The 20,686-nt window shown below is 49.0% G+C and overlaps 1 protein-coding gene across 1 annotated transcript in view; it reads left to right on the top strand.

Annotated features, from left to right (window-relative positions):
• The first annotated feature begins 4,803 nt into the window (after window positions 1–4,803).
• Window positions 4,804–20,686, top strand: part of LOC139411526 (genetic suppressor element 1-like) — a 452,683-nt gene continuing 436,800 nt past the window's right edge. Inside the window, exon 1 of the mRNA XM_071157992.1 lies at window positions 4,804–6,236. Coding sequence (XP_071014093.1) covers window positions 4,863–6,236 — 1,374 coding nt within the window. The 5' untranslated portion in view covers window positions 4,804–4,862. The remainder of the gene's footprint in view (window positions 6,237–20,686) is intronic.

The raw sequence follows: 20,686 nt of genomic DNA, 5'->3' as shown, positions 1-20,686 counted from the left end.
AAAAAGTAAATTTTTGTTTTCATACATTTTTACAATATAGCCAATTTTGACTTTCCAGCTGGCCCATCTAGCAGAAATCACTTAGTTCTGCCTCCAGTGCAAGATTAATGACAATAAATATCAACCTGCTAGTTTTTGAGGGAATGGCAAGAAGCGAATGAATGAGTTAGTGAAAAACAAATTGAATATTTGAATGAATGAACAAATGAATGAATGCATGTATAAATAAGATTGAGTGGTACTGGATAGCAGGGTTGGGTTCAATTCCATTTCAATTCCAGTCAATTCAGAAAGTGAACTAACCCTCATTGAAAAGCATTGAAGAGAATTTTCATTTTAGTGTGCTTCCTGAATTGACTGGAATTAAGATGGAATTGACCCCCAACCCTGTTGGATAGAGTGAGTGAATGAATAAAAGAATGAAACAACAAATTAATTAATAACGAATCAATGAATGTATATTAAAAGATGATGATGTCATTCTGCAGTGTCTCTCTGGGAGCTTCCCAGCAGAGAGCAGAGAGGGAGATGAACACTCACAGTTAACGAATCATGTCACAGCTCCATGAGAGAATGTTGAGTTAGAACGGACTCCTCCTGTTCTAAATATTCCCACCTGTCTTCTTAGGGTCTGTGGTAGGGAAAACACACATACACTTTTCCTCGTGGTTAATTTGTGGCGTGTGTAATTTCAATGTGCATAATTGATTGACAGTCATTACTGTGTACACACACAAACACACACACTTTTCCTCGTGGGAGGGCTTCAGCAGGGAAGCAAACGACTTCCAAAACCACAGAGCCTCTGTTCACTGACACAACTCTTTTGCCATGTTGGAGGGAAGTGAGCGGAACAGGGAGTCATGTCTGTAGGACAGGGAGGCAGTCACAGAGGAGCTGGGGTGTCATTCCGACCAGTTGGTTGCCAGTTTGGAGGGGAGATGTCTTCCAAATGACTGGGAGACAGCCAGTCACTCAGAGAGATGCACTGTGGTGTGATTATTAATATCTGGTTGGGTTGCCAGGTTGGAGAAGATTTAGCAGAACAGGAAGTCAGAAAGAGAGACGATCTGGTGTGTCAGAGTAAGAGCTGGATGTGTTGCCATGTTGGAGAAGCTGGAGCAGAACAGGGAGGCAGACAAAGAGAGAATATATGGTGTGTCAGAGTAAGAGCTGGATGTGTTGCCAGGTTGGAGAAGATGGAGCAGAACAGGAAGTCAGAAAGAGAGACAATCTGGTGTGTCAGAGTAAGAGCTGGATGTGTTGCCATGTTGGAGAAGCTGGAGCAGAACAGGGAGGCAGACAAAGAGAGAAGATCTGGTGTGTCAGAGTAAGAGCTGGATGTGTTGCCATGTTGGAGAAGCTGGAGCAGAACAGGGAGGCAGACAAAGAGAGAAGCACCGTGGTGTCATTAAGATTAATGGAGAAGGGAAGCAGCCTCAGGGTGGCTCTTAAAGAGATGAGGGGATGATAGGACTGTGACTGCTTACAGGAGCAGAGCTGGCACAATGTAGGCTAGTTACAGACACACAGCTGGATTGATTGTCGTTACTGTTTATGTGTGTTATTGTTATTATGCTACACTGGTGTGAGTTTGAGTTAACTGGTTTGCACTGGGGAGTCCGAAGTGGGTGTGTGTGTGTGTGTGTGTGTGTGTGTGTGTGTGTGTGCGTGTGAGAGAAAGAGCTCTGTGTGTGTGTTTGTGTGTTTGTGTGAGTGCGTGTGTGTGTGTGTGTGTGTGAGAGAAAGAGCTCTGTGTGTGTGTGTGTGTGTGTGTGTGTGTGTGTGTGTGTGTGTGTGTGTGTGTGTGTGTGTGTGTGTGTGTGTGTGTGTGTGTGTGAGAGAGAAAGAGCTCTGTGTGTGTGTTTGTGTGTTTGTGTGTGTGTGTGAGTGCGTGCATGCGTGTGTGTGTGTGAGTGAAAGAGCTCTGTGTGTGTGTGTGTGTGTGTGTGTGTGTGTGTGTGTGTGTGTGTGTGAGAGAAAGAGCTCTGTGTGTGTGTTTGTGTGCGTGCGTGCGTGCGTGTGTGTGTGCGTGCGTGTGTGTGCGTGTGTGCGTGTGTGTGCGTGCGTGTGTGTGTGCGTGCGTGTGTGTGTGTGCGTGCGCATGTACTTTCATGTCTCAAAGTCCTTTTAGCCTTTTGTTGCAGTGTGGCATCCGTTGGCTGCGTTCCAACTTAATGAACTGCTCCATAAACAACATGTTCTCTTCATCCATGTGTGTGTGTTCATGATGATTGTTTTTATCTCTGTGAATGTGAATTAGTCCTGCACATTGCTTGCTGAGATCTGAAGGGGCTTGTCTGACACCAGACTGTGTGGTCCCTGTCAAGGTCTTCCATCCATGCAGTGTAGAGGGGGGCTAGGCTGAACTTCATCCCCAAAACAGGTGTGGCTAGTGGGGCTGCACCCCACAGCCGTCCCCTGAGGATCCAGGACAAGTGGGAACTGTACAATACAGCTAACAGCCATAGACAAAATACAAGAGCCATTCTGTTTGAGCTGCACCACTTATTCCTGCAATGAAAGAAACATTGGGGAGAATTGGAAGAAGGAAACATATTTCAGATAAATGTTTTCAAGATTTTGACTGCCTGTGGTTATTATAATGATTCTGTTTTAAGAACAGATACAGATTCTGTTTCAATGTGTCATGCATCTTGCACAGCTCCCACAAATGCTTGAACAATGGCACACATTGTGCAACTCAGGATCCTGCTGCCTTACAAGTCTTTTCTTTCTCTTATAAATTATTCTGGCTGTTTATTATGGCGATACAACCTATTGTAATTAAATGAATAGTTTGTAACATTTAGCATAAAGTGTATATTTACATGGCAGCTATTACATGGGAAGTCGTGCAATGCAATATGTAGCCTGGTTTCTGGCGTGTGTAATTTCACTGTGCGTAAAATATTTCCATATATCAATAATGGCGTCTATGCATTACGTGTGAAAATGTTATTACGGGTATAGCAGTTTAAAACCAATACCTACTCTAATTATAAGCTAGGGCTATTCTAATCACACTGGATTTGAACATCAATAGGCCTACACAGTATTGCTTGATAAGATATGATTACGTTGAACTTTTTCTTCAAAAGATACGTAATTTGGATAAAAAATAATGAGACCCTCTTTTATCAGTTAGTTCTGCTGAGAAAGTTTGAATATGGGGGAGCAGCGGCGAGGGTATCTGAAAAGTGATCCAGTGAATTGGAGATGGCGCTGTGTACAGTGTGAGCGAGTTAACAGCCAAAGTTTTCAGAGCGCAGGAAAGTTCGTAGGAGAGGTGACCCGTGATTCTAACAAGAGTTTTCTTCTCACATTACCATCGGGTTCGCTGTCCTATACTGCGGACTGGAGACACTGCGTTTCTGCTCAATGTTTCATGGACGGTTTGAATAGATTATCTCTAACGGAATACTTGAGAGCCAGGAATTTAGTCTACGGTTCGCTGCCTGTTCTGCAGTGCTGCAGTTTCAATGGGCTATCGGCTATCTATTCACCGTGAGTAGGCTGAACGCGACACGCTGTCTTGTTGCATAGCCTACTTTTGTAAAGGTGTGAGTTTGTTAGAATGAATTGCGCTTTTGGTATTATGGCATGTAGTCTGGGGTGTTTTTAGAACTATGAATGACCCCCGTGACAAGGATTTAATACCGATATCTCGGAAACACCGATTCATGGCTGCAATAATGCCCGGGGACGAGAGCCCATCGCATGGCAACACTTCCAGGGCTGATCGGAATGGGATTGGATTGGTTCACTGTTTTATTTGTGGAAGCGGCGTTTCGCCCGGAAAAGAATTGAGATTACAAGTGAAATATCCGAAAGAGAATGGTCCGTTTTTCCCGTTTTTACAAAACCAAGAGCCAGCGCCAGGGGCATGTGAAGTCAGCCCGGATGGACACGCTACGGTGTGCGCCGTGTGCCACTGTTTTCTGGGGGAGCAGTGGAACTCGTTCGAGCGAACTAGGACACCAATAGAGAAGCGTATGTACTGGCTGAAGAGGCCGTACCAGTGCGACTCTCGGCGGATACCACAGGAGTGGAACATCTCCTATGACCTGGAGAGGAGAATCAGTGTCAGCAGCCAGAATTACGACGGGAACGAGTCAGATTTCTCCTCTTTCTCGGAAAACGAGAACATGTCAGACCAAGAACTGGATTTAGTAGACCGCGCCGGTGTGAGCAAGGAGAAGTACAAAACATCTGCCAACAGCAGCAAAACTCCCAGAGACGGTAGCAGGAAGAACAACATCAGTGTTAAAAACAGCCCTGACTCTCAACGGGCTATCCGCTATCCGGTTGGTGTCTACCAGGCACAGGACTCGCCGAAATCGGATAGTGCCATGCCGTCCAGGCGCGGTGCTAAAATTATGAATCATGTCTCTCAATCATCATTATCTCTGTCCCAAGAGATTGTGTCACAGAGATACTATGACAGCTCTCACGTCGACACACCTGTGCAGGACAACGGGATCATTATGCGCAACAGGCAGTGGCTAGCGGAGGGGAATGTCAGACACGCTGACCCGCGCCCTCTCCAACGCGCTGCTGACAGCAGCTGTAGCTTAACCAGGCATCCCTCCCTCATATTCCACCAGAAAGGAGAGGATCTCGCTGACGCTGCCGACGGGCTATCACCCATTGGCACCACTGTCGCCTCTAGGCGCGACGCAGCAGCACCTAGAGAATGTGTTCCGGGTAGGTTTACAGCCTCTGACAACTCTGACAACGACCATGAGATCAATATAACCAGTGACGACGACCGCGAGGTGTTTGAAGCAGCTGGCAGCAGCAGAGAGAGGGTATTGGCCCTGCTGAGACCACCCAGGGATGCTGCCAGGAGGGTCATTGCCATGCCCCAGAGTGGTGCCAGTGGGGGTGCCAACAGGAGTACCAGTCCCGAGGAGTGTGTGTGTTACATCTGTGGCAGCGGGATGTGGCAGGGCGGGAGGTTCCGTGTGTCTGTGCAGAAGCAGGAGAGGGCAGCCAGCGAGCCCTTCTTCCCCTTCCTGTGGTTACACAGCCCTCCCCCTGGCGCCATGCCCCTCACCCCGGGGGGCACCACCCTGGTCTGTGCCAGCTGCCACACCTCCCTCATGCAGCAGTGGCAGGGCTTCCAGCTGGCCGACGTGCCCGTTCTCCAGCGCCTCTACGTGGTCCCCCTCAACCAGGGCTCCTCCACCCCTGCACCAGCCTCGGGCCACCCTCCCTACCTCACTCCCCAGGAAAGGCACCCCTCAGAGCCCCCGGACCGCCTACCTAAGTCTCAGGCTTCCTGTGAGGCCTGTTTCCTCTGTGGCCAGGAGTGCGGGCGGGATGTGAGGGTGGCACATGCACGGGCCGGCGTGGGCAAAGCCCGCGGTGCCATGTATTTCCCCTTCATCAACCTGCTGCCGTGCCCGCCTGGTGCCCAGGGAGTGAGGAACGGCCGGGTGCACTGCTGTCCTCCATGCTACGCCATCCTGGAGGAGATCTGGGGGGCGTACCGCCTCAGCCTCAGTGAGGACCTCATCACCTCTGTCACCTCCTTCCTGGGGAGGTACCACGCAGCGCTGGCCACGGGGGGAGCCGGACTGGCCCATTCCCAAAAGGGGGTGTCCTCCTCTTCCTCTGGCCATGGTGCGTCTGTATCAGTGTGTTACCTGTGTGGGGCAGAGCTAGGGGTCGGGGGGGAGTTCCAACTCCATGTCAACCCTCCCGGGCGCTGTGGAGAGAGAGAGCCCTTCTTTCCCTTCCTCACCATCCACCCCCCCGCTCCCCGCGCCAAACCTGCCGATGCCACCGGCCTGGTGTCAGCCTGTGCCCTCTGCTATCACGACCTGCATGCCCAGTGGGCTCAACATGAGAGCCAGGGTTCTGCCACCCCCAGCTCTACAGCCCCAGGCCCAGCCTCCTCCACCCCCCAGCCGGCCAGCTCTCCCTGGGCCAGACAGTACAGCTGCGAGGCCTTTGTGTGCTTCTTCTGCAGACAGGAGCAGAGGCGTCAGGGGGGGCTGTGTGCGGTCACAGTGGCCAGGCTGCCTGTGTTCCTGTACGCCCCACGCGGGTGCCGCACCCTCCTGGTGGATGATGGGAGGAAGCTGATGATTGGCTCGTGTGTTGAATGTAAGTCCATGGTGCTGGCGGGACAGAGCATGCAGCAGGAGAGAGACAGGGACATGGAGGGACAGGGAGACGGGAGGACAGAGACAGAGTCACCTCCCCCTACATCACGCCCCAGACACAAGGTAAGACACAGGTAGCTCCACAGGAGCAGTTTGTATGCGGTCCGCAGCACCATGCTTCTCGGCTGAGCCACAGGGGTTTCCAGGAAGTGTGCAGATGTTTGATGCTCAAAGTTGACTATTGTGGGTGTGTTGTATATTTTAGTGGTGTAGTATGCATCCTTTTCAGTAGATTGTGTGCTTGTTCATGTCTGTTAGCTATTGGTTTGTGTACCCTAACTTGATGTTTGTGGATGATTTCAGTCGTATAATAATTAAGTGTGCCCGTGCCTGTCCGTGTGTGTAGGTGGGGTTTATTATGGACCAGTGTTCACGGCTGTTATTGCTATTCTCCCCCATTATGGGAAAGCTGCTCTGAAACAGGGAGAAGTGAGAGTTGGTGTGTTCTTGAGTGTTATGGTTGTGTGTGTGTTCCTTTAGCTCTCTGACTGGCAGGGGAGTGAGCAGTGCAGGCAGGGGATCCGTACAGCACCGGAGCCCGTCGTTAGAAAAACAAACATTTGGATCAGAACTCTAACAGTAAACAACACAGAAAGACCGGGGGGATTTTAAGGCCACCACTGGCCTCGTTTTCTTCTTGTGTGTTTACATGTTTGTGTTTCTGGCCAAGTCTGCTTGTTTTTGTACATTGTTTTGCTGTATACAGGATTCCATACGTTAGTGCTGTGTGTGTGTGTGTGTGTGTGTGTGTGTGTGTGCGAGGCTACTACAGATTGTATCCTTTATCAGATCAACTAGAGACGGCTGATATCCACTAATGATAATAACAGTTTCCTCTGTGTCAGGAACAGCTGTGAACTCTCTATTAGACAGTGTGGTGTAATGATCATGTCTGTTTAATAAATCCTGCTCTATCCAGTGTAAATATAGAGCAGAGACTCTTCCAGTAATGTTTCAGTCTTACTGTAGTGTGTGTGTGTGTGTGTGTGTGTGTGTGTGTGTGTGTGTGTGTGTGTGTGTGTGTGTGTGTGTGTGTGTGTGTAATCATGCAGTGGCTGATTCAGTTCTGCTGTTGCTGTTCCTGGAAGTCCAGTCTATGTGGTCCAGATGGAGGTCTTCACAGAACCAGACCTCTACTCTCTCTCATGAATAAATGAATGGAAAAAGGAGAATAGGTCTTGTAGATGAACTTGTAGCGATAGACCTTGTTCCACGGAGGCCACAGCAGCAGTTGCTGTTGCTACTAATTACACAACTGCTACCGAGATGAATGTATCAAAGAAAAAGCTATGTCTGCAACTCTGGTAGGCTCCCATGGTGATTTAATCAGACGCACAAAAAATACAATGTTTTTGATCCGAGTTGGATCTTCGTCAGGTCATATAGCACTGTGAAAACCACCTACTGAAGTAACCTCTAGAGAAGGGATGGGCAACTCCAGTCCTCTGGGGTGTCACACTTTTCCCCCATCCCTAGCAAACACAACCGATGAAACTAATTGCATTCTAAAATGAAGATCATGATTAGTTGATTATTGGAGTTAGATGTGTTAGCTGTTAGTTGAAGTGTGTGATTAAAGTGGGACTGCAGATGGAGAGTGGAGGAAGAGTAGAGGAAGAGAGGACGGAGAGAGAGAGGAGGGAGAGCGGAGAGAGAGGGGAGGTAGAGAGGAAGGAGAGAGGAGAGAGAAGGAAGAGAGGAGGAAGAGAGAAGGGAGAGAGAAGGGAGAGAGGAGGAAGAAAGGATGGCGGGAGAAGGAAGAGAGGAGAGAAGAGAGGAGGGAGAGAGGAGGGAGAGAGGAGGTAGAGTGGAGGTAGAGTGGAGGGAGAGAGGAGGGAGAGAGGAGGTAGAGTGGAGGGAGAGAGGAGGGAGAGAGGAGGAAAAGAAGAGGAACAAGGTCTTCATTAAGGTACACTGTTGGGACTAGAGTTGATGAAGGAATCACAATACTTTTTCTCATGCTGCAAGAATGCATGTTTAGATTGATGCTACTCAACAGAGCAATATTTACAGTGTGAAACAGAGAGATGCTCAACCTCATAATCAAAGATGATCATTCTCTGCGTGTGATTCATTTTATTGTTGTAAGAACACCCGTGGAGGTCGTTCAGCTGTCCTGTACTCTTACTCTCTCTCTCTCTCTCTCAATTTAAGGGCTTTATTGGCATCAATTTAAGGGCTTTATTGGCATGGAAAACACATGTTAACATTGCAAAGTAAGTGAAGTAGATAACAAACAAAAGTGAAATAAACAATAACAATTAAGAGTAAACATTACACTCACAAAAGTTCCAAAAGAATTAAGACATTTCACATGTCATATTATGGCAATATACAGTGTTGTAGCGATGTGCAAATAGTTCAAGTCCAAAAGGGGAAGAAAATAAACATAAATATGTATTTCATGTATTTACAATGGTGTTTGTTCTTCACTGGTTGCCCTTTTCTTGTGGCAACAGGTCACAAATCTTACTGCTGTGATGGCACACTGTGGAATTTCACCCAGTAGATATTCGAATTCTTTGGCGCTGTGTAGTCTGAGGGAAAAATGTGTCTTTAATATGGTCATACATTTGTCATGAGATTAGGAAGTGCAGCTCAGTTTCCACCTCTCTCTTTCTCTGTCTAGTCCACTCTGTCCACTCTCATACCTGTCATCAGGTATGTAACTATATATCAGATCACACCCTCAGAGACAAAGCTAGATCAGAATCCCGGAGCAGGCTTACTTGATGTGGGGGGGGGGGTAATGAGGCTTACTTGGTATGGGGGATAATGAGACTTACTTGGTGTGGGGGGTAATGAGGCTACTTGGTGTGGGGGGTAATGAGGCTTAATTGGTGTGGGGGGGGGGGGTAATGAGGCTTACTTGGTGTGGGGGTAATGAGGCTTACCTGGTGTGGGGGGGGGGGGGGTAATGAGGCTTACTTGGTGTGGGGGGTAATGAGGCTTACTTGGTGTGGGGGATAATGAGGTTTACTTGGTGTGGTGGGTAATGAGGCTTACTTGGTGTGGGGGGGTAATGAGGCTTACTTGGTGTGGGGGGGTAATGAGGCTTACTTGGTGTGGGGAGGGGTAATGAGGCTTACTTGGTGTGGGGAGGGGTAATGAGGCTTACTTGGTGTGGGGAGGGTTAATGAGGCTTACTTGGTGTTGGGAGGGGTAACGAGGCTTACTTGGTGTGGGGGGGGGGGGGGGTAATGAGGCTTACTTGGTGTGGGTGGGGGTAATGAGGCTTACTTGGTGGGGGGGGGGGGGGATGAGGCTTACTTGGTGTGTGGGGGGGGGGAAATGAGGCTTACTTGGTGTGGGGGGGTAATGAGGCTTACTTGGTGTGGGGAGGGGTAATGAGGCTTACTTGGTGTGGGGGAGGGGTAATGAGGCTTACTTGGTGTGGGGGGGGGGGGGGTAATGAGGCTTACTTGGTGTGGGGGGTAATGGTGTCATGGTATGTGAGTGATTTGAGGAGTCTGAGGGGGTGCAGGTGACAGAGCTGTTTTTGGCCTGGGCCAGGCAATGACCTCATGGCTGAGGAAGTGCTTAGAGGGGCTGAGTGTGTGTGAGAGAGCCGGTGTGTGAGAGGGGCTGAAAGGGGGCGGTGGGGGCCTGGGAGAAACAGGTGCCGTGTCCTCCAGTGAGACGCTATCTGCCCCAGAGAAGAACTGTCATCGCTCTCATGTCACCAGAGGAGAACCCATCTGCTTCCCCTGACCCCACCCCCACCCCCTCTCCTTCTCACCCCTTCCCTCTTTCCTTCCCTCTCCTCTGTGCAATCTCTTGCCCTCTCCTTCCCTCTCTCCTCCTTCCTCCTTTATCTCTAAAAAACAGAGGGAGGAGAAAGTGTAGGAGAAAAACAGGGTGAATATGTAGAGAAGGGATGAGAAAATGAACTGCAAAGGAACGGGTTGACTTTGTCTTTTAGCTAGGTCTTTTTCATGTTTAGATATTTGCACTAAGAATGGCATAATCAAGTTACGTTGTAAAACAGTAGAGGGAGGGGCTGGGTTCTGCATATGCACCTGCCTTCACCTACTGATGAGTACCTGCACTGTGGTGTGTGTGTTGCGTGCATATGTGCATGTGTGTCATTTAATGTACCTTGTTAAAATGAGGTTTTCCTGTCCGATTCCTCGTTAAGATCTCAATAAGGTCTAAATTAGCCCACAAAATGAGAGCTGCTACTGCTACTGTCTGCGTTTTAATATAGTAGACTCCAACACACACACACACACACACACACACACACACACACACACACACACACACACACACACACACACACACACACACACACACACACACACACACACACACACACGCTGCTGTTACTCTGTTAATGATCTATCCTAATTGCCTAATCACTTTTACCCCTACCTACATGTACATGTTACCTCCATTTGTCTTACTTTTGAACTCTGCATTGTTGGGAAAGGGCTCGTAAGCATTTCACTGTAAAGTCTACACCTGTTGTATTCGGCTCATGTGACAAATACAATTTAATTTGACACACACACACGCAAGCTGGATGGATGGTTAACATGCTCCTTGAGTGTAAAATGCATGTTGAACGTGACCTCTGACTTCCCTGTCAGACTCTGTAGACCATCACTAGACCACCACTAGACCACCACTAGACAGCCAATGGACCACCACTAGACCACCACTAGACCACCACTAGACCACCACTAGACCACCAATGGACCACCAATGGACCACCACTAGACCACCACTAGACCACCACTAGACCACCACTAAACCACCACTCGACCACCACTAAACCACCACTAAACCACCACTAGACCACCACTAGACCACCACTAGACCACCACTAGACCACCACTAAACCACCACTAGACCACCAATGGACCACCACTAGACCACCACTAAACCACCACTAGACCACCACTATAAAACCAATGGACCACCACTAGACCACCACTAAACCTCCACTCGACCACCACTAGACCACCACTAGACCACCACTATAAAACCAATGGACCACCACTAGACCACCACTAAACCTCCACTCGACCACCACTAGACCACCACTAGACCACCACTAGACCACCACTAGACCACCAATAGACCACCACTAGACCACCACTAGACCACCACTAGACCACCACTAGACCACCACTATTCCACCAATAGACCACCACTAGACCACCACTAAACCACCACTAGACCACCACTAAACCACCACTAGACCACCACTATAAAACCAATGGACCACCACTAAACCTCCACTCGACCACCACTAAACCACCACTAGACCACCACTATAAAACCAATGGACCACCACTAGACCATCACTAAACCTCCACTCGACCACCACTAAACCACCACTAAACGACCACTATAAAACCAATGGACCACCACTAGACCATCACTAAACCACCACTAGACCACCACTAGACCACCACTAGACCAACACTAGACCACCACTAGACCACCACTATAAAACCAATGGACCACCACTAGACCATCACTAAACCACCACTAGACCACCACTAAACCACCACTAGACCACCACTAAACCACCACTAGACCACCACTATAAAACCAATGGACCACCACTAAACCTCCACTCCACCACCACTAAACCACCACTAGACCACCACTATAAAACCAATGGACCACCACTAGACCACCACTAAACCTCCACTCGACCACCACTAAACCACCACTAGACCACCACTATAAAACCAATGGACCACCACTAGACCATCACTAAACCACCACTAGACCACCACTAAACCACCACTAAATGACCACTAGACCACCACTAAACCACCACTAGACCACCACTATAAAACCAATGGACCACCACTAGACCACCACTAAACCTCCACTCGACCACCACTAAACCACCACTAGACCACCACTATAAAACCAATGGACCACCACTAGACCATCACTAAACCACCACTAGACCACCACTAAACCACCACTAAACGACCACTAGACCACCACTAAACCACCACTAGACCACCACTAAACCACCACTAAACCACCACTAGACCACCACTAAACCACCACTAGACCACCACTAAACCACCACTAGACCACCAATGGACCACCACTAGACCACCACTAAACCACCACTAGACCACCACTATAAAACCAATGGACCACCACTAGACCACCACTAAACCTCCACTCGACCACCACTAGACCACCACTAGACCACCACTATAAAACCAATGGACCACCACTAGACCACCACTAAACCTCCACTCGACCACCACTAGACCACCACTAGACCACCACTAGACCACCACTAGACCACCAATAGACCACCACTAGACCACCACTAGACCACCACTAGACCACCACTATTCCACCAATAGACCACCACTAGACCACCACTAAACCACCACTAGACCACCACTAAACCACCACTAGACCACCACTATAAAACCAATGGACCACCACTAAACCTCCACTCGACCACCACTAAACCACCACTAGACCACCACTATAAAACCAATGGACCACCACTAGACCATCACTAAACCTCCACTCGACCACCACTAAACCACCACTAAACGACCACTATAAAACCAATGGACCACCACTAGACCATCACTAAACCACCACTAGACCACCACTAGACCACCACTAGACCACCACTAAACCACCACTAGACCACCACTATAAAACCAATGGACCACCACTAAACCTCCACTCCACCACCACTAAACCACCACTAGACCACCACTATAAAACCAATGGACCACCACTAGACCACCACTAAACCTCCACTCGACCACCACTAAACCACCACTAGACCACCACTATAAAACCAATGGACCACCACTAGACCATCACTAAACCACCACTAGACCACCACTAAACCACCACTAAATGACCACTAGACCACCACTAAACCACCACTAGACCACCACTATAAAACCAATGGACCACCACTAGACCACCACTAAACCTCCACTCGACCACCACTAAACCACCACTAGACCACCACTATAAAACCAATGGACCACCACTAGACCATCACTAAACCACCACTAGACCACCACTAAACCACCACTAAACGACCACTAGACCACCACTAAACCACCACTAGACCACCACTAAACCACCACTAAACCACCACTAGACCACCACTAAACCACCACTAGACCACCACTAAACCACCACTAGACCACCAATGGACCACCACTAGACCACCACTAAACCACCACTAGACCACCACTATAAAACCAATGGACCACCACTAGACCACCACTAAACCTCCACTCGACCACCACTAGACCACCACTAGACCACCACTATAAAACCAATGGACCACCACTAGACCACCACTAAACCTCCACTCGACCACCACTAGACCACCACTAGACCACCACTAGACCACCACTAGACCACCAATAGACCACCACTAGACCACCACTAGACCACCACTAGACCACCACTAGACCACCACTATTCCACCAATAGACCACCACTAGACCACCACTAAACCACCACTAGACCACCACTAAACCACCACTAGACCACCACTATAAAACCAATGGACCACCACTAAACCTCCACTCGACCACCACTAAACCACCACTAGACCACCACTATAAAACCAATGGACCACCACTAGACCATCACTAAACCTCCACTCGACCACCACTAAACCACCACTAAACGACCACTATAAAACCAATGGACCACCACTAGACCATCACTAAACCACCACTAGACCACCACTAGACCACCACTAGACCACCACTAGACCACCACTAGACCACCACTATAAAACCAATGGACCACCACTAGACCATCACTAAACCACCACTAGACCACCACTAAACCACCACTAGACCACCACTAAACCACCACTAGACCACCACTATAAAACCAATGGACCACCACTAAACCTCCACTCCGCCACCACTAAACCACCACTAGACCACCACTATAAAACCAATGGACCACCACTAGACCACCACTAAACCTCCACTCGACCACCACTAAACCACCACTAGACCACCACTATAAAACCAATGGACCACCACTAGACCATCACTAAACCACCACTAGACCACCACTAAACCACCACTAAATGACCACTAGACCACCACTAAACCACCACTAGACCACCACTATAAAACCAATGGACCACCACTAGACCACCACTAAACCTCCACTCGACCACCACTAAACCACCACTAGACCACCACTATAAAACCAATGGACCACCACTAGACCATCACTAAACCACCACTAGACCACCACTAAACCACCACTAAACGACCACTAGACCACCACTAAACCACCACTAGACCACCACTAAACCACCACTAAACCACCACTAGACCACCACTAAACCACCACTAGACCACCACTAAACCACCACTAGACCACCACTAGACCACCACTAAACCACCACTAAACCACCACTAGACCACCACTAGACCACCACTAAACCACCACTAGACCACCACTAAGCCACCACTAGACCACCACTAGACCACCACTAAACCACCACTAGACCACCACTAAACCACCACTAGACCACCACTAGACCACCACTAAACCACCACTAGACCACCACTAAGCCACCACTAGACCACCACTAGACCACCACTCGACCACCACTAGAACATCACTAGACCACCACTAGACCACCACTATAAAACCAATGGACCACCACTAGACCACCACTAAACCACCACTAGACCACCACTAGACCACCACTAAACCACCACTAGACCACCACTAAGCCACCACTAGACCACCACTAGACCACCACTCGACCACCACTAGACCACCACTAGACCACCACTAAACCACCACTAGACCACCACTAAACCACCACTAGACCACCACTAGACAACCACTAAACCACCACTAGACCACCACTAAGCCACCACTAGACCACCACTAGACCACCACTCGACCACCACTAGACCACCACTAGACCACCACTAAACCACCACTAAACCACCACTAAACCACCACTAGACCACCACTAAACCACCACTAGACCACCACTAGACCACCACTAAACCACCACTAGACCACCACTAAACCACCACTAGACCACCACTATAAAACCAATGGACCACCACTAGACCACCACTCGACCACCACTCGACCATCACTAGACCACCACTAGACCACCACTAGACCACCACTATAAAACCAATGGACCACCACTAGACCACCACTAAACCACCACTAAACCACCACTAGACCACCACTAAACCACCACTAGACCACCACTAGACCACCACTAAACCACCACTAGACCATCACTAGACCGTCACTAAACCACCACTAGACCACCACTAGACCACCACTAGACCACCACTAGACCACCACTATAAAACCAATGGACCACCACTAGACCATCACTAAACCACCACTAGACCACCACTTAACCACCACTAGACCACCACTAAACCACCACTAGACCACCACTATAAAACCAATGGACCACCACTAGACCATCACTAAACCACCACTAGACCACCACTAAACCACCACTAAACGACCACTAGACCACCACTAAACCACCACTAGACCACCACTATAAAACCAATGGACCACCACTAGACCACCACTAAACCTCCACTCGACCACCACTAAACCACCACTAGACCACCACTATAAAACCAATGGACCACCACTAGACCATCACTAAACCACCACTAGACCACCACTAAACCACCACTAAATGACCACTAGACCACCACTAAACCACCACTAGACCACCACTAGACCACCACTAAACCACCACTAGACCACCACTAAACCACCACTAGACCACCACTAGACCACCACTAGACCACCACTAAGGCACCACTAGACCACCACTAGACCACCACTAAACCACCACTAGACCACCACTAAACCACCACTAAACGACCACTAGACCACCACTAAACCACCACTAGACCACCACTAGACCACCACTAAACCACCACTAGACCACCACTAAACCACCACTAGACCACCACTAGACCACCACTAAACCATCACTAGACCACCACTAAACCACCACTAGACCACCACTAGACCACCACTCGACCACCACTAGACCATCACTAGACCACCACTAGACCACCACTATAAAACCAATGGACCACCACTAGCACCACTAAACCACCACTAGACCACCACTAAGCCACCACTAGACCACCACTAGACCACCACTCGACCACCACTAGACCACCACTAGACCACCACTAAACCACCACTAGACCACCACTAAACCACCACTAGACCACCACTAGACCACCACTAAACCACCACTAGACCACCACTAATCCACCACTAGACCACCACTAGACCACCACTCGACCACCACTAGACCACCACTAGACCACCACTAAACCACCACTAAACCACCACTAGACCACCACTAAACCACCACTAGACCACCACTAGACCACCACTAAACCACCACTAGACCACCACTAAACCACCACTAGACCACCACTATAAAACCAATGGACCACCACTAGACCACCACTAAACCACCACTAGACCACCACTAGACCACCACTCGACCACCACTAGACCACCACTAGACCACCACTATAAAACCAATGGACCACCACTAGACCACCACTAGACCACCACTAAACCACCACTAGACCACCACTAAACCACCACTAGACCACCACTAGACCACCACTAAACCACCACTAGACCACCACTAGACCACCACTAAACCACCACTAGACCACCACTAAGCCAACACTAGACCACCACTAAACCACCACTAGACCACCACTAGACCACCACTAGACCACCACTAGACCACCACTAAACCACCACTAAACGACCACTAAACGACCACTAGACCACCACTAAACCACCACTAGACCACCACGAGACCACCACTAGACCACCACTATAAAACCAATGGACCACCACTAGACCACCACTAAACCTCCACTCGACCACCACTAGACCATCACTAGACCACCACTAGACCACCACTAAACCACCACTAGACCACCACTAGACCACCACTAGACCACCACTAAACCACCACTAAACCACCACTAAACCACCACTAGACCACCACTAGACCACCACTAAACCACCACTCGACCACCACTAAACCACCACTAGACCACCACTAGACCACCACTAAACCACCACTAGACCACCACTAAACCACCACTAGACCACCACTAGACCACCACTAAACCACCACTAGACCACCACTAAACCACCACTAGACCACCACTAGACCACCACTAAACCACCACTAAACGACCACTAGACCACCACTAAACGACCACTAGACCACCACTAAACCACCACTAGACCACCACTAAACCACCACTAGACCACCACTAGACCACCACTATAAAACCAATGGACCACCACTAGACCACCACTAAACCTCTACTCGACCACCACTAGACCATCACTAGACCACCACTAGACCACCACTAAACGACCACTAGACCACCACTAAACCACCACTAGACCACCACTAGACCACCACTAGACCACCACTAAACCACCACTAAACCACCACTAGACCACCACTAGACCACCACTAAACCACCACTCGACCACCACTAAACCACCACTAGACCACCACTAGACCACCACTAAACCACCACTCGACCACCACTAGACCACCACTAGACCACCACTAGACCACCACTAGACCACCACTAGACCACCACTAGACCACCACTAGACCACCACTCGACCACCACTAGACCATCACTAGACCACCACTAGACCACCACTAAACCACCACTAAACGACCACTCGACCACCACTAAACCACCACTAGACCACCACTATAAAACCAATGGACCACCACTAGACCACCACTAAACCTCCACTCGACCACCACTAAACCACCACTAGACCACCACTATAAAACCAATGGACCACCACTAGACCATCACTAAACCACCACTAGACCACCACTAAACCACCACTAAACGACCACTAGACCACCACTAAACCACCACTAAACCACCACTAAACCACCACTAAACCACCACTAGACCACCACTAAACCACCACTAGACCACCACTAGACCACCACTAAACCACCACTAAACCACCACTAAACCACCACTAAACCACCACTAAACCACCACTAGACCACCACTAAACCACCACTAAACCACCACTAGACCACCACTAGACCACCACTAAACCACCACTAAACCACCACTAGACCACCACTAAACCACCACTAGACCACCACTAAACCACCACTAAACCACCACTAGACCACCACTAAACCACCACTAAACCACCACTAGACCACCACTAAACCACCACTAAACCACCACTAAACCACCACTAAACCACCACTAGACCACCACTAAACCACCACTAGACCACCACTAGACCACCACTAAACCACCACTAAACCACCACTAGACCACCACTAAACCACCACTAAACCACCACTAAACCACCACTAGACCACCACTAAACCACCACTAGACCACCACTAAACCACCACTAAACCACCACTAAACCACCACTAGACCACCACTAAACCACCACTAAACCACCACTAGACCACCACTAAACCACCACTAGACCACCACTAAACCACCACTAGACCACCACTAAACCACCACTAAACCACCACTAAACCACCACTAGACCACCACTAGACCACCACTAAACCACCACTAAACCACCACTAAACCACCACTAGACCACCACTAAACCACCACTAGACCACCACTAAACCACCACTAGACCACCACTAAACCACCACTAAACCACCACTAAACCACCACTAGACCACCACTAGACGACCACTAAACCACCACTAAACCACCACTAAACCACCACTAGACCATCACTTGACCACCACTAAACCACCACTAGACCACCACTAAACCACCACTAGACCACCACTAGACCACCACTAAACCACCACTAAACCACCACTAGACCACCACTAAACCACCACTAGACCACCACTAGACCACCACTAAACCACCACTAAACCACCACTAGACCACCACTAAACCACCACTAAACCACCACTAGACCACCACTAGACCACCACTAAACCACCACTAAACCACCACTAGACCACCACTAAACCACCACTAGACCACCACTAGACCACCACTAAACCACCACTAGACCACCACTAAACCACCACTAGACCACCACTAAACCACCACTAAACCACCACTAAACCACCACTAAACCACCACTAGACCACCACTAAACCACCACTAGACCACCACTAGACCACCACTAAACCACCACTAAACCACCACTAGACCACCACTAAACCACCACTAAACCACCACTAGACCACCACTAAACCACCACTAGACCACCACTAAACCACCACTAAACCACCACTAGACCACCACTAGACCACCACTAGACGACCACTAAACCACCACTAAACCACCACTAAACCACCACTAGACCATCACTAGACCACCACTAAACCACCACTAAACCACCACTAGACCACCACTAAACCACCACTAGACCACCACTAGACCACCACTAAACCACCACTAAACCACCACTAGACCACCACTAAACCACCACTAGACCACCACTAGACCACCACTAAACCACCACTAAACCACCACTAGACCACCACTAAACCATCACCAGAATGTCTAATTGGAGTCATACACATCCAACCAACCAGGCTTCAGGTCAAGGGGCCAATCCCATCCTAACTTCACGCCATTTTGATGAACAAATTTGAATGAAATTAAAATAGCCTATTTGTCTTGTGGCGATAAAATAATACTTTGTTAGTATAAGTATGATAGAGACGACTAAGGAAACTAAAACACTCTCAGTATGTCACTGGTATGGTTGTGTTGTTTTTGCTTCTAAAGTCAAGGAGATGACACGATGATCAATGTCCTACTACACTCAGTGGAGCCAACCTAGAGATGACAAGGGATCACCCACACACCTGTGTGTGTGTGTGTGTGTATCTTTCTATGGTGGTCTGCTGAGGCTCTGTTCTGGGTGGCTGATTATCATTGACCCGTAGGAAAAGTGGAGACAGGTTTCTGCGTCTGAGCTCAATCAGTGTGCCACTGTCTGTCTGTGTTTCTGTTCAGAAATTAATGTAGTTATTATATGTGTGTAAATGTGGCCGTGATGTATACATTTGAATGTGTGTGTGTGTGTGTGTGTTCTGTGTGTGTGTTTGGAAAGAGTATGTTCTCACTGCACGGCCCATATCCTGTGAATGAGGTATTTGCTGTCACAGGAAAAACATTCTGACATCGTGACACTGTCGCCTGCAAAGATTTATTACTGAGAGGAGAGGGGGAGGGAGGGAGGGAGATGGGGAGTCTGGGGTGGGGGAGTTGGCAGGAAGGTTGGGTGTGTGTGTGTGTGGGGGGTAATCAGAAATAGAAAGGTAGAGGTGGTACCTATACCAATAACCTCTCACAGTCTCCATGTTTCTCAAATGTCAAATTTGGAAGGTGTTAGAAATGTCAAGTGTTTAAGGTTAAGTTTAGGCACTAACTCTGTGTGGTTAAGGTAAGGGTTAA

Source organism: Oncorhynchus clarkii, chromosome 6 (genome assembly GCF_045791955.1).
Source record: "Oncorhynchus clarkii lewisi isolate Uvic-CL-2024 chromosome 6, UVic_Ocla_1.0, whole genome shotgun sequence".
Classification (NCBI taxonomy): Eukaryota; Metazoa; Chordata; class Actinopteri; order Salmoniformes; family Salmonidae; genus Oncorhynchus; species Oncorhynchus clarkii.
Note: the sequence above shows the minus strand (reverse complement) of the source record. Positions and strands in the feature narration are given on the sequence as shown.